This window comes from Andrena cerasifolii, chromosome 13 (assembly GCF_050908995.1).
Source record: "Andrena cerasifolii isolate SP2316 chromosome 13, iyAndCera1_principal, whole genome shotgun sequence".
NCBI lineage: Eukaryota > Metazoa > Arthropoda > Insecta > Hymenoptera > Andrenidae > Andrena > Andrena cerasifolii.
The window spans coordinates 3,555,781-3,572,608 of NC_135130.1; the positions used below are offsets into that span (position 1 = coordinate 3,555,781).

Sequence of the window (16,828 nt, forward strand, 5' to 3'; positions counted from 1 at the left end):
CGAAAAGAGGCGAATATTTGTGAATTTTTTTTGAAGAAGTGGAAGCGTATATTTTTACAAAACTTTTTGCGTTTCAAAGAGCAACATTTAAAGAACATTTGGTATTTTTTTCGTAGAAAAATATGTAGGTTTATAATAAAATAACAAGCGACATCCAAGAAGCATTTTTAAAAATTTGGTTTTGCGGTGAGCACTGCCATTCGGAACCAGATTATCTCAAATCAAAAAACAAAAAAGATTTCGTTAGTATATTAATGTATCCTCGCGTTGACGGAGAGAATTTTCCGAAATATTAAGTTAAAATAAAATGGCGGCTATTTAAAGTTGAAATCCTGATTTTTTCCTGCAAAAATCACGCGAAAAAATCAGGATTTCAACTTTAAATAGCCGCCATTTTATTTTAACTTAATATTTCGGAAAATTCTCTTCGTCAACCTGAGGATACATTAATATACTAACGAAATCGTTTTTGTTTTTTGATTTTAGATAATCTGGTTCCGAATGGCAGTGCTCACCGCAAAACCAAATTTTTAAAAATGCTTCTTGGATGTCGCCTTTTATTTTATTATAAACGTAAATATTTTTCCACGAAAAAATTACCAAATGTTCTTTAAATGTTGCTCTTTTAAACGCAAAAAGTTTTGTAAAAATATACGCTTCCGCTTCTTCAAAAAAAATTCACAAATATTCGCCTCTTTTCGGCCGCCTGACTACGTATAACCCCTTAAGTCGCATAATTCTAAGATAAAGTTTGAACATTATAGAATATACGTCCACCGTTGAAAACGAACATATTTAAACAGTACTACCATTTTCACCTCAAAGTCAAATTCTGGGTCACTCCGAGCCAGTGTGAGAACCGAGGGCTAAGCGCAAACCCGCTATTAAGCCTAACCCTGACACCGCGTTTATTTCTTCATCAGTCTGACGACGGAAAGCATATTCAATCAAGCGAAAAAGCGTTTCAAGGTCCAATTAAGCGCCGAACAAATTACAATCTCGCCATTTATATTCAGAAATACCAGAAGCATCAATCACATCGTCCTTCAACCAACAAGAATGTAAGCCACGAAACAGCTTCGTTCTCGTCAATCTCATATAGTCAACACAGCGAAACGATCCCGGCGGCGCGCCCTCCCCCACCCCGAGATCGAAGCGCCAGCGGTGGGGAGGTAGGTGAGAAGGAGGTGGGACGAAGTTTGGCGCAGGACCAAAGGAAAAACCCGCGATGGGCCAGAGATGAAGCGCAAAACGTCTGGCATTATGTCTGGCTGGTGTCAACGCCATCACGGCGTTATAATCCGCGAGGGCCGCGTTAACATTAATATCCCGTTTCCCAGCCGCCATTAGCCTCGTCAGCTTATCGCTCCTCGCGACTCGATGGTCGAAACAAAACCCACCCTCTCTGACGTAGGAGCGCTTCGCTGGGATCTGCTTTCAGAGGAAAGCGGGCTCGATCACGTAGGCAAAACACGTGACAAGGAATCGATGTAATGAAATATGGGCGTAAGTGAGGGGACGGGCGGCTAAGGGGATGGCGTTTTGGCGTGCATCCAGAGGAACCTCCGCGCGAGGTTTCACGGCAGGCCCGTGGAAAAGACGGCCCCTCGTCGATCGTTCCATTCATCGTCCCCGGCAAGGTCGTCGTCGCCGACGTCGCCTGAATCGGACGTCATTAGTTTTCCCTAGTTGTCCCAATTTCGTGTCCCCTGGCGCGACTCTTCTTGCTTCTTTCAGGTGTCGTCTGCCCTTAAACCCTCCAGGAGCCTTCCCGTTTATTAATTCTCGTTCCCGCTGGCGAGCCTTCCCTCTCCCATCCTCCGTTCGTTTTCTTTGTCGCCCCGCCAGTTCTAGATCACGGAGCCACGCTGTGCCAAACAGCGCTCGCGACTCAATAAGACAGAATTACCAATTCTATCGCCGGGCGGCGGGCAATTTTTATCGACGCGACCGTCTGGTGAAATAATTCATCCCCCTGAACGATTCGCGGCACGCCAGGCGCCGGAGTATCATGCCAGGCGAAATGCGGGGGATGTATGTCGTATCGCGAAATGATAAGGTGACACGTGCCAGTGTAACGTGCTTTCTATTGTTTCGACCTTGCTGAAATAGTACGAGGTGTGGTAATGGAGTGATACTCGCTGGGTGGTAGTCAGAACTCCGTTGAATATTTGTGGAGTTAATCAGGGGATAATTTAAACGCTGGGGACGAAAGATTTGTGGTATTGTATGAGGCATGAAATGGTGATTATTTTGGGGGGGATCATTTCAAAGTTCTGGTGAGTATTTTGGGTCATGTGTTTCCCATATTGGCGCACCCAGAGGGAGCCAAGGGGCCCTGGCACCACCTAAAGAAAGGGCTTTGTAAAAAGAAAAGGTAGTTGGATTTTATTCTTTAAATAAATTTTTTTAATCACCTAATGAATTCTATTGAATTTGCATTGAAAATATTTTTGTTCGTTCAACTCGGCTCCCCAAGATTAAATCCTGAGTGCGCCATTGTCCCATACACAGTTGATTAGCAATGTGTTCTTTATTTGCTTTATGTTATTCTCTTTTGCTAATAGGTTCTATTTTTCTGGTTATTTATTTATAAGGAGTGTAAAACATTATCTTAGAAGTTTATAAACTTAATCAGTTTAAAAGCTTCTAAGGTAATGTTTTACACCCCTTATAAAGAAATATGTGTACCTATGTATGGTGTTCAGGTTATTGTAGGTTAGTACCTTTGAAATGGCAGGGAAAACAATTTTTTTGTTTTGGGGATTATTTGGTCTCGAGGGGGACATTATATGATAAAATTTACTTTTTTGGGCAGATACGTTCAAATTATACCGAAATGAACTTGACATTTTTAAATGACAGCTGGTATTTTCAACTATTTATATTTCTAACTCGTTTGTAGGCGAATAAAATGAATCCACACACTTATGATTATAGGTTACTAGCTTTACTACTCGACTTCGTCCAAAATTTAAATTCTGATTTTATACAAAATTTTTTTTTTAATTTTTTTGTGAAAATGATCACATTCAGCTGGATTAATCAGGCATAATGAGCTGAGGCACGTTTCGTGATCCCAAAGCTTATCGTCCGAAAGTTTTTAGGGGATTACATTAAGATAATGACAAAATAGTGATCAGGGCGTTGACTACAGTGTTATGTTTGTTAAATGGTCTATCAGCCTGCTTGCTGTGATTCTAGTTTTAAATGAACCTGATTCTGATAATTTTTTTAACGAATTTTACGGTGCTTTGCTTATTCCAAATAAGATCTATGAAAAATTTGTATTACTTTCATTCATAACCATGTAAACTAATGTTAGTCGTAACTATACAATAAATAGGTAGCACTGTCACTCGTATATGAGTCACGCAACAATCAAAGTGTTACAAACTAAAAACAAAAATTGTTTTTCGATCCTTTATCAACTGTCGTCTTAACAGATGCGACAAACAAGTAGAATCGCCCCGTATGTGATCAGACACGCAATAATATTCTGTTCGCGGTGTGGACGCGTCTAATGTTACAGTTAAAATTCAATTACAAATGTACCACATATAATTTTGAGAATTAAATATAGTACTTGACATTTTTTATTTCAAAAATGGGGAATTTTTTTAGAACTAGAATTGTTCTGAATGTCATATGGCCACTTTACATATTAAAAATCGAGCAGAAACGTAGATATTAAATAATCCATGATGTGATTTAAGAAAATCAAGATGCTCTATAAATAATTAACTCAATGTCTAGACGCGTCTGGACTAATTGTAGATACATAAGTGATTCCTAAAGAATGTAAATTCTTAATTTTACATGCCGCTTTTCAAATTATTTTCCCTTTCAGCTCTTCTTTCCAGTTGCTCGAGTTTTATAAACTTCCAAAAAACGTAGTTTCATTATGGGGTTTCCCTACCTTGAGGGTCCGAAAAGAATGCAATACTTAGGATTTTTTAAGAGAAACCCTCAAATTATATTAATTAAAAACTGTATGCCTATATTCATACATATTTAGACAACACTTTAAAAAATATTCAATTAATAAATACAGTACCTAAAACTTTAAACGAAATTTTTTTCTCAAAACGATGTTTTTGGAATTGGTTAGCATGATATCTTAAAAATCAATCACCCGATTTACTTCAAACTTGGTATATATCTTCAGTAGATGTCTCATTCTCGTTGGTACTAAAACTAAGTCGGTTTTTGCAAAATTAGACTTTTGCGACTTAAAAAACCAGCGAATTTTTTGCAGAAATCGATGTCTGTTTCAGACGCCGCCATATAACTCCGGATATAATCACTATTTTTGCATACAATTTTGTTCATATTCTCTAAAGATTGAAAAATGCAGCCACAAATCTGGCAGTAAATATATTTAATCTTTTTGTTTTAAAAAATTCCCAAAAAACTAATTGGTGGCCAAAGAGCAAGTAAGCCTCTAATAAATTATGATGTATCTATATATCACCATAACTACAAACGAAGCGCCACCCCTTTAACAAAATCTTTGCTGTTCCCCTCAATATATTACTTTCAATTACCCTCACTTTAAAGCACCCCACTAGATATATCTATCAAATCAAAGTCACCTCAGATAAATCAAGACTGCGCTTCTTACAAAAGCATTCCTTTCAACACCTCACTTCAAGTTACAACTGATACAAAACTTCCAATCAAAAGTGTACCAAACACAGCTGCAGAAGCCACAAATCTCTCCAAAAAATATGAACGTTCTACCATAAACCCCCAGTTCCGAAACCCCCAGAACGATGATTGCACCAAGTGTCTACTTCCAACCATGACATCCCACTCTACTCCGTAAAATACAACCTCTTCCTTCCAGCCTATCGCTTAAAGCCGCCTTTCTGAGCGCTTCACGAAGCAGCCAGGGTGGCTGCCCATGGCCGAGGGGATTCTAAGGAATTCAGCGGCTTATTCCCTAAAAATCGGCCGGACATGTCGCGTAATCGAACGTCGGGATTGCATCAAAGCCACGTCCGAGTCCCTGGCAGCTTTCGCAGCCCATAGGGGGCGCGCAGCGATTGGCATCGTCGCCCGTGGGCTTCTCTGGGTCACGGTGAAATGCCGTATCGGCGGCGAAGAACGCAGCCTCGTGGGATATGTTTAGCAGCCTATCGCCGGTCAAAGAAGGGAAGAAAGTAAGGGTCTAACGAGGGCCGCGAAGCGTGTGCACGCCTGTGACCTCCACGCTCCGCACGAGCAGGCTCCGCCGCCTGGCACACTCTGAGAGCGCGAGCTCCCCGTGCACACGTGTTCCCGTCGAACTCCACTCGCAAGTTCCGCCTGTTAATTGCGCGCGATATTTACGCCAGGCTATTATTCGTGACGGCGATACTTTGGCGCGTCGCGCGCCTCCGCGTACTTTCCGAACTGCAGCCATGAGGATGGTGCGCTGATGCTGGCTGTGTGCGTTCCTGTCGAAAGGCGCGCGCACACGCGTGTCCAAGTTGTATGAATGATTGCTTCAGCGCACCCACACGGCCTCGCTATTCGCTCGTACGCGCCCGACCAGATACGCACACACGCGGGGAGAGAGAGACAGGGAGGTGTAATTTCAACGCGGCGAGGCGTCCCCTTAACCGCGTCCATTGTTTATCTCCTCCTGTTCGTACCATAAATAGGTGTCCAGGCTGGCTCACTTTTGCCCGACCGGCCAACACATAGGTGCCATACAGAGACCGAACAAAATGTCCCTGCGCAACCTCGATTCCTATTCCACAACCCTCCCCCCCTCACCCCCACACCGTCCCCCCACCCGAAATACCCTCGGGAGGGCGATGGGAGTACCCTTTACCCCGGGCCGTATTTCATTTTCCTCGGATCTGTATGGCACTCCTCTGCCATCCGCGATAGCCACTGAAAGGGACGAGTGGAATAAGATCCGGGGCTGGGGTCCTCTCGATTTTGGCAAGGCCTGCGGAACGTGCTAAGATCGGGAGGGTTGCTGGTTTCGCTGTTTCGTTACTGCGCGGTTAGATCTATTCTTCTGAGCTGAGGATGAGGGAGAGGGATATTAGCCAGTGGGCGACGGTGGCCCTCGTTTATCAGCTTGTGACCGACGGGCTAGAGTGAAGATAGGTGTCTGTATAATTTCCTTGGGACAGTTACGGGCAGTTAAGGGCAGGAGATAATTGGCACGGAATCGGATTACCTTCGAGGCAGAACTGTTCCGCTGGTCGTTTGGGGAGGAACGTTTTACGCGCGTGCACGCGCTGCTGACCTTGGAATAGGTTGGGTATGGGAATAGGAATGGCTGACGTGGTTAGGAGAATGTTGGATGGATTTTTGTTTTTTTTCTGGGTGGAAGGTTTGATTGGAGGTTTTGGTTGGATTATTTCTTTGGCTGAGGGGAAAGAAATGCATGGACGGAGGAGTGAATGAGGGATGATTGGTACGAAGAGGAATTTTATTAGTAGTGGTCACATCTTTATGGGGGGTGGTTTTTAAAATAGAATTGGTCCTGTTTTTGTGGTTTCCGGTTAGTTTTTGTAGGATTTCTGAATTATAATGGGTGACTAGGTCATTTTTATTTTGTTATTTCGGTTGGAAGTACCTATGGGCTAGTTCATGTGACAATTTTTTAAGGGGTACAGGACTATTGAAATCTCGAAAAATCGATTTTTTTATTATTAATTCTGAAAGTGTCATCCTTTGTGAATATTTACCACAAAGTTTCATGCCGAAATTTTAACAATTACGGAAATTATAGCGCTGAATGTAATTGAGTGCACCGCCGAGTAACGGCCTCGCAATGCGGTATTGGCGTAGGGGACGTAACTTCGAAGCGGGTTATCTCGAAACTACATTTTTAAACACCGTACATTACGGTGTACATCATAACTTTTGAACGAATGAATATTTTCACTTGAAATTTTAACTGCAGGTGTAGAATTCCTTTCTCCAGAACATGGAATTTCCGCATCAACATTGGATGTTTGTAAACAATTTTATAAACGTTTAAAGACGATTTTCTTCCGTAGAAGTGTGGGAAAACACTGATTCGTGTGTAACTTTCACAATTTTTCTTTAAATTCGCCAGTCAAATTCCACGTTTTAGATTTTGGTGCAGAAATTACTCACCTCAAAGCGTTTTGCTTTCAGATGATTGGTTCACCTGATACTACGTACACCGAGTACAGCTGCGCACCACGCAGGACCATCTTCAGCGCTTAATAATGTCAAAGAATTTGAACATTCCGACAATTTTTTTTTTGGTAATTACTCGGAAACGCGTCCACAATAAACTATGAAAATTACGGGTGCAATGATTACTTGGTACCTAAGCAATCCGACACAAACGAAACCATCGATTTTACGTGTCCAATAGTCCTGTACCCCCTTAAGCTTTTGAATGTAACACTTGGTAGTCATGTTTCTAGCTTTCATACTCGGCTTCGCCCGAAGTTTAGATTCTAATTTTATAAAAACAAAAAATTATGAAAATGGCTACTTTCATCTGGAGTAGCATAGTGAGCTGAGGCACATTTCGTGATCCCAGAGTTTATCGTTCCAAAGATTTTAAGTGACAGGCAAACACAAACATATTAGAAGCCTTCTGCTTTATATATTAAGATGCTACATGTATATGTATATACATAGAGGGTTCAGAAGCAAATTAGAGTAAGTCCCTTAGCATTAAAACCGAGACTTACACTGTTTGCCCTCTGAATAATTTTGCTTGGTAATTCCAAGATCAATATAAGAACCGGCATTTATTGCTTTCGTATGAAAATAGTGACTCAATTGATTTATGAACTGAAAGTTTTAAGAACAAAGAGGTCTTTAAACTACATAACTCATTTTCAGGAAAAGTTGCACTTACACTGATTGGCTTCTGAACTGATATAATTATACGAATTTCATTGAAATTGCAGAAGATTTGAAAAGAGAAATATGTTGGTGAAAAATATTTCTTAATATTTCATGTTGTCCTTTGAAATTATATTTAATACTATAACCCTTATTAGGATCACGATTTTAAGAACAGGTGTTTTCTACTGTCGTAGTCAAAATTAATTCAATAAAATAGTTCATTTTAGAACACAAGGAAAAATTACAAAATTTTTACAGACAATGTGACTCACCAAAACCATAAAAAATTTCAGCAACGCGAATGTATGGTGAATTTTCCTAACAACACTTCATCAAACATCCATTACATTTCTATTAGGGATTGTAAACCGGTAAATCGGTAAATCGGTTTGAAGTTTTTTTTCACTGATAAAATAGTAGATATCGACGGAATTATGCGCTATATATATGCGCTACATTGCTATGCATACAATTTTTTACCGGTAATTCGCAAAATTTTTACCGAGAATTCGATAAATTACGTATTTCTCGATATTTATTGGTAAATCGATTTACCGGTAAATTATGTATTTCTCGGTATTTACCGGTAAATTATGTATTTCCCGATATTTACCGGTAAATTATGTATTTCTCGATATTTACCGATAGATCCCGAGAAATACGTAATTTATAATAATAATAAAAATATGTAGCGCTTAATTCCGTCGACATCTACTACGTTATCAGTGAAAAAATCTTCAAACCGATTTACCGATTTGCAATCCCTAATTTCTATCCGAATCACCACTCTACACTGCATTACCACAATACAATATTTCAGCACCACTTAAAAAGTCTATCATAAAGTCACATTTGCCAGTTACGAATTTCCTATAACATTATTCTAAATTAAATAATAAATGCTCATTGAAATATGAACCTGAGCAGTCGTCACGTTTCGCTAGTTCGAATTTGAAGGGAGCAAAATTTCGAATCATGTAAGAAATTCTACGAAAACTAATTAGCCACAGGATACTAAGAGTATTTAATTTTTAAATCGATCACTCACCGAAGAAGGTGTTGAAAACGTAGAGTAACTTCTTCTTACGGAACTCTGACAGTGGCATCTTGTCGATCTGCAACAAAGAGAAACGAGGGGGTTGTTTAACGCGCTGTCTACATACGCGTGCGTTGTGTTAATATTCATTCTCGATCGAATGGCGATCAGGGTCGATTGTCTCGAGCGACCGACCCTTATTTTATCTCGCCAGTAAAAAGTAATCGTGGCTTGCTTTTATCGAGCTGCTTTGTACGTCACCTCGATATTTACAAGGCCGTCGCGAAGACACAAAGTTGGCTTGATTCTGGTACGTCGACAGGTGTTCAATGTTAAATGATCATATTTTTGAACAAAAATTTCGCTGACCCTCCTTTGAAAAGGCGTTCACACTTCTGCGCGGAGCTATATCGACTCGAAGCTAGGAAAGTTGTCAGCCCTTACAGAAATATTAAAGTTATTTAAGGGGAGGTTCTGGTCTAGAGCCCCAAAAAATAGGTGATATTTAGGAATTAATTAAAGGAAAACTACTATATATAATTTAATGGGACTTGTTGCATTGTATTAAGGATGTCTTATGTTATAGAAATATATTTTTTGTTTTATAATTAATCAGTGCAAACAGCCCTGGGGAGTCGTTAAAGTTAAGGCGTCAAAAAATTGATCCAAATCGGTGGGACCTGTATCTCTAAAAGTTATTATCCGATTCAACTGAAACCTTTTTTATTTTGAAGATTATTCTTTTTTCTAGGGGGTGAACTAAAAAAATTACAAAATTACATTTTTTTTAGAAAATAACGACACTTCACGTTTGAAATCACTTTTCCCTGTATTTTTCGTCCTTTCAACGCCTTTAAAAATTATAAATTTTCAACTTTTTGTAATTTTTTTAGTTCCCCCCCTAGCCAAAAGAATAATCTTCAAAATAAAACGAGTTTCAGTCGAATCGGATAATAACTTTTGAAGATACAGGTCCCACCGTTTTGAGAACACTGTTTCGAGAAAAACGCATTTGAAGTTTTACGTGAGCGCCGAGTAGCCGGTTGTGACCCATGTATTTGCCGCGACTCAAATGCCTATAACTTCGGGAATTTTACGAATTTCAACAAATCCTTTCAAACCCGTTTTCCTAAAAGGTTGAACATTCGAAAAATGAAATAAAAGAAAAATCGACATTTAGACCAGAACCTCCCCTTAAGGCACTTAAGGGTGCTCGTATAATTTAGAAGAACGAACCAAGTTTCAGGGCTGAAATAATTGCTCGACGAATGCAGCTTGAATATTATACCGAAGCTTCTGAAGATTAAGAAAAAATTGTTTAAATAATGCATCGAATAAAAGTTACTTTAACTTTAGATTATTTGACGAATGTAGTTTATTTTTTATTCGACGAGAATTTAATCGCCGAATAATTTTTTTTATCTTTTATTCGTTATTCGAAATTTTATTTAAATAGCAATTTTGCCCAGCTCTGAGCTAAAGTTTGTGATCCCTTAATCATCTCCAGCAAAATATGAAAGAAGGATTGGACCCTAATTTAATATGTAGGCTTACGTTTTCTCGATGAGAAAATGTTCGAATGGCTGATATATACAGTGATCTTTCCTTTCGCCTCGGATCCAAACGACTGACATAGCAGACAAAGGCAACCCTTTATATAATAAGATTTAAATGCCTTTTCTAGAGAGATAACGTGTATATTTGAGAATTCACTGACGCACGTTTCACTGTAAATCCATTCAGCAGCGCTGTAGATTAATTAAGATATCAGACTGTGACGCAGTAGAGTGTGACGTAAATCTGCAAATGACTCTTGGGAAATCAAAAATTCGTTTAACCATCCTGCTGTATCATCGTAGTATCCGCAATGATAAACTTGACATTGACAATGGGATGGGGACTGCGTAATAATTTCCAAGAGATTTCTTATTTCCTGGCAAGTATTGCAGTGGCCATTGTCAACTACGATACATCGATACGATGCAGTACTTACAGGGTGGCGTGTACGTTTTTAAACAGCGTCTAGATTGGCTAGAATGCTGGCGCCACAAAATTAGTTAACGAACGAAATTATTTCGTTTCTCATTTAGAGTTCGACTGGGTAAAGAGGGCGCATTCATTATTTCCCCTTTTCGCAGGCAATTTGAAGGGGAGAAAGTATTAAAAACAAAAGGAACTCTTCGTATCGAAACTGGGGGAATGGAAATACGCGAGGCAGGAATCAGTTTCTCCATTTCGATACTCGAGTGTATGATTCTGAATTCATTGATGTCGCTTTATGGGAAGCCCTCTTTTAAATAATAAAATAACACGAGAAACGTACAGTGTTCTACTGAAAAAGTTATGTGGGTTAACTCTTCAGTATGGAAGTGTCTGTCCTTTATTTCGACGAGGGGGTGGATCCAAAGGTCAATAATAAAATAGAAAAATATTATTACATTGTGTATTATTAGGTATAAATAATTAATGTGAATTTAATTATTTATACCGAATAATACACAATGTCATAATATTTTTCTATTTTATTATTATAAATAATTAATGTGAATTTAATTATTTAGGGTACAGTATCAGATAGAGATATTAAAATATAAATTGCAAGCAAATTTTAAATCTTGTAAAAGGGGGTTAAAAATGTACTTATGTACTTTTACATATTTCACCCCCTCCATGAAAGGCTCCTGAATCCGCCTCAGTATTTTGCCAAAAGTGGAAAATTTTTCTGTAAATTGTTATTTCATAAATCAGTAGATTAGTCGTTATTGCATCGACACCTAGTATGTCAGGACACTGTACAAGCTTATGCAATGCTAATTTTATGAAACCTTTTGTTATTCTTGAAGCACTCAGCATATTCTAAATGAAATTCGTACTATGTACATACTTCGTTCTAAGCTTACTTCACAATTAACTTTTAATGGCAATTAATGAGAAGACTTAATAATCAAGCTATCAACGATAATCGCTATGAAGCTAATCTTTTCGACGTTTATCGTTTGCTTTTATTTTCTGCCACGTTATTCTCGCCAATAACGAAGTCTCTGCGACCGTTGCTACTCGAGGCGATTCTGCGAGCTACAATAAGAGCCAGAGAAAAGTATTTGATAGAAACTGAGTATTGTGATCTTCGGTAAATGTATTTACTGCCAATTTCAGCTCACCCTCCAAGAATATAAAAGTTTTCGTAACAGGGTTAGAACAGGGTTTTTTTTTAAGACAGGAAATTAAAGCTGCAACTTTTACTATAACTTTAATAACGGATTATTAGCTGGAGATTAATTAGTAGAATGATGAAGGTATATTTTGAAAATGGCACGAATTCTTGCTTTCGAGGTGTCCAGTTAAACATCTTTGTTAATGATTTTTTAATGGATTTCAATGACGAGTTTAGAACTTTATAAAAATTGCAATTAATTTCAATTATTATTAGTTCCCAAAATCTTGAACTCTGAAATATTTCTAATTTAAGTTGGAAAAGTCGTTGCCAAATTGTGTTCAAAGTGGTGTCATCTAACACAAAAGCTTATTAAATTAGAGATAGTGAAGTAATAGAAGTGTGTACAACAGTATTAACAAATTGTAGTCAGTGTTTTTAAAAAAATTTATTCAGCTTCGATCCTCTGTTTGTTTGTATGTTTGTATGGTTCAATTCTGGCAACTCAAATTTAACCCACTTCCAACTATCCAATTGTCTTGAAACTATGCAGGCGTGCGTAGTTTGGATGATAATACAATATTTAAAAAAAAAAAATTAACCCGTGGGGGTGAAAAAATTGCCCAGTCATCAATAAATATAACCCATAACCACGAATAAAAGATATTTTTAAAGAAGTCTGAGCTGTGAAATGTAAATCCACAAACACTAAAAACTAGGAAATAAAAATATATAAAAAAAATGATGTTAAACGATTTTATAATAATATAGTAAAAACTAAATTAAAATGCACTAAAAACTGAAAAATAATTATTTTCTTGTACTTCAATTTTGATGGTGTTAAAATGGTATTCGATCACTTTAAATAAAATCGTGGGGCACCTGTGCAACCAGAAGGTGAAGTATTAAAGTGATCAAACACCATTTTAACACCATCAAAATTGAAGTGCAAGAAAATAATTATTTTTTAGTTTTTAGTGCATTTTAATTTAGTTTTTACTACCTACATTTTTAATAAAATCGTTTAACATATTTTTTTTATATATTTTTCATTTGTACAGAATTTAATCTCACGTGTTTAAATTAGTTATTCCACTCGAATGTTTCTATTAAATTCTTATCCATTGCTCAACGCGTAAGGGATGATAAATGTGGCCACGTAATCGTCACATCTATCCTCATCTTAAGCCAGAAAAAGCTGAATAACGGGCGTCATGCACAATGTAGCGCCACTAACCGTTCTTTAATCTACAATAAATAAGAAATAATAACACATAATCGGTACTGATAACAATCGATTCGTGGGAGCTACTCTGGAGAAAGCCAACTGCTAACAGTGTAATCGTCTATGTCTATATTGTAGAGTGTAGACTCTATAGTATCATTAACCGTCAAGGTTAATATTTACGTCAATCTTCAGAACGATTCATATTGTGCAGCAGTCATTTTTCCTTTCCGAACGTGACGCTCGATAATATCAAGGAGAAGAGGTATGCGCTAAAATGTCGAAAATGTAAAAAAAGCAGAGAATATTTCTAAAATTGTCAGAAATGAAAATTGTTTCGCTGAGAAAATATGTTTAACTAGCGATTGCCAATATTATCGATTATTGAGGAAATATTAATATGCTGCTTCGAGTAATAAATGTTGGGAATGAAAAACTCAATGCACATTTAATATGTTGGACTTTTCGAAAGTTTTGAAAGGTGGACAGAAATTTTTATGAAAGCAATGAGGAGAAACGTGGACGAAGAAATCTAGAAATTTCTTAGATCTTCTAGAAAATTAGATTGGAAATTTGGAGTAATTTCAGAAACAAGATTTATTAAAATATTTTGAACTCGTGATTTTCAAAATTGTTGAAAAATGGAGAAATATTAAAGAGGTACTCGAAATAATTAATCAGGTTTGTTGGCCAAGAAAATTGTTATGCAGATAATATTATTATGTAATATTTGTCGTTTTGAGTGGTCAAATTTCTCGATTAATGAAGAGATATTAATATACTGATGGCAGTAATTAAGGGGACCTTCCGGTCTGAAATTCGATTTTATTTTATTTTATTTTTCGAATGTTCGACCTTTTAGGAATACAGGCTTAAAATGATTTGTTGAAATTTGAGTAGCGGCAAATGCATAGACAATAACTTTAAACGCGTTTTCATCGAAACAGTGTTCTCAAAATGGTGGGACCTGTATCTCCAAAAGTTATTATCCGATTCGACTAAAACATTTTTTATTTTGAAGAATATACTTCTGGCTAGTTGGGATACCAGAAAAAATACAAAAAATTGAAAATTTATAATTTTCAAAGGCGTTGAAAGGATGAAAACTATAGGGAAAAAATGATTTCACATTTCAAGTGTCGTTATTTTCTAAAAAAATATCATTTTTGTAATTTTTTTCTGGTTTTTCCCCTAGCCAGAATTATATTCTTCAAAATAAAGGAAGTTTCAGTCGAATCGGAAAATAAGTTTTGGAGATACAGGTCCCACCGATTTGGATCAATTTCTTGACGCCTTGACTTTAACCACTCCCCAGTGCCGTCTGCAATGATTAATTTTAAAACAAAAAATATATTTCTATAACCTAAGACATCCTTAATACAATACAAAAAGTCCCATTAAATTATATATAGTAGTTTTCCCTGAATTAATTCCTAAAGATCACCTATTTTTTTGGGCTCTAGACCGGAAGGTCCCCTTAAGGGGAGCCATGTTTTTACACAATTCAGGGGAACAAATCAAGCTTTAGAATGGAAAAAGTTGTTGGATGAATCCAACTTGTATATTATGTTCGAATCTTTAAAACTTCGCAAAGCAGTTTTGCAATACCAAGTGAGTTAAGTACATGATCCCTCAATTGTGTTCACCAGCACACAGAAAGGAGACGCTTTGCCGAGAGTTGTTGAACCCTTACAAGTCTTATCTGATAGATTACAGGCTTACGTTTTCTTGACGAGGAATTTTTCGAAAAGCTAAGAGATCTCGGCGATGTTAAACAAGAAGGGACTTAGGCGAGGAAAGTCGACGTCTGGGGGAATCTTCTTGTTACTTTTTTCGTTCGCGAACTTCCAGATGGAGTCATTAAATTGATACGATCATGTTCCACCCCATTGCCTCGTGATCACACGCGATGTATTATTGTGGTGTAATCCGGTAATAAGTAAGTCAATTACGAAGTCCGTCAGAGCGAACGACTATCGTCGAATGTCTGCTGTTCACTCGAGCAGTTTAGATGCAACTCTTGCTTGCATTATGGGTGGAACGAGTTAGCGAGCGACACATGATCACTTGAACCATTTGCAGGGAATTTAAGGGAGAATTACCATTCCAAATTTAGGTTCGCTCTTGTCAGAATAAAATTAAGATAATACCATTTTATTGTAATAATAGGTGGTGTGCCCAATAGTCGGTATGTTATAATCAATAGAAGATTGAAAGATGTGCGTTTTAAATAGGCTTATATTTTATTCAGAGATTTAAATAGTGAATTTAAATATTACAGTAACAGCTTTAGAAAGAAATTATAAAATAGTTCAAATTTTTTAATCTCCTCTTGGTTCAGAGTTAACAATATTTAAAATTAATTCTTTCGGTTCAATTATTTTTATTATTGTAGTATTTATTATTGCAGTATTTATTAGTGAGAGTACTAAGGGATAATGTGTTGGTTATTTCGATAACACCATCTTCTCAGCTCACTTTGACAAAGAAACTATTATAATAATAATTGTGCTGATGCTTTCCGAATTTTCTGTTTACAGTTACGTACAAAAATAATAAAATATGCTGTTTATCAATATCATAATTGTCATAATTGTTATTTATAATATTTCGTAACCTCCCCCAGGTGTTTGGAGGCAACAATATTTTACCTGTACCTTTTCTAGTAAAAAACAGCATATTAATACTCATATTGCAATTAATTTTTCCGCTAGGCAATTCTGGAAATAGTGATTTCTACTTTTTAATTTTATTTGTTCGAAAAGTGTTACTTTGCTTAAAAATTCTAAACATAAATTTAGACGCCCCGCAAATTAACAAATATTCTCAAAACAAAAATAGTGTTTGTGTAGAAATAATATCATCCATGTCACAGATAATCTGTGCCCACAGTGCTGCCAAAGATAATAAGAATCCATTGTAACTAGGTTTAATGTAAAATCGTCATTTTATGCGGGTGGCTCTAATATAATTTCACCACCCCCTGTGTTTACTTGCTTCTTCCATTTCATTATCTTGTCAATATAAGACCGACATCATTGGAAAATTAAATTTATTATCGACCAATTTCGTATCGATTTTACTTCACCCCAGTAAATGCAACACTAATACTCTCTATCGGTTCATACCTTCTACTCACTCAGACTCGATAAACTTTTTCCTGCAAAGTTCCCCGGAGGTAAAAATTAGTGACATTTTAAGTGCAAGTGTACTTTAGTGAAACATTTCTTAATTTACGTATATACAGCAGCTTTTTCTTTATTTCAACATGATTTATATTTTAAAATGCTTTTCAGTCTCTTTTTTTATTTTTTATCTTAAGATTCAGCATTTTAAGGGCGTCAAATTATTTTCTAATTTTTTTCTGATCATTTACAACTAATATGAAGTTAATAATTTTGCCTGCACTTTTCGTAGAAATATTCTACTTCCTTCTTTGCGTCCCGAGGTCAGAAAAATGAAGAAAAATAGCTGCACGTCGTTTTTGTTTCATAGCTGACAATTTTATACCGTAGGAAGAAAGTTTTTTCATCAAGCTTTTTTATACTTTAGTTTCTTCGTTCGAAAAATAAAG

General features: G+C 36.9%; 1 protein-coding gene across 3 annotated transcripts in view; it reads right to left on the reverse strand.

Annotated features, from left to right (window-relative positions):
• The window catches only part of Scp2 (Sarcoplasmic calcium-binding protein 2), a 117,695-nt gene that overhangs the window by 8,123 nt on the left and 92,744 nt on the right, over window positions 1–16,828 (reverse strand). For 2 of the 3 annotated variants that reach the window (XM_076825759.1, XM_076825760.1), the window contains exon 2: window positions 8,888–8,954. In XM_076825759.1, coding sequence (XP_076681874.1) covers window positions 8,888–8,945 — 58 coding nt within the window. In that variant the 5' untranslated portion in view covers window positions 8,946–8,954. Of the gene's footprint in view, window positions 1–8,887; window positions 8,955–10,429; window positions 10,526–16,828 lie in introns of those variants that run through there. The other variant, XM_076825758.1, reaches the window with a different exon arrangement.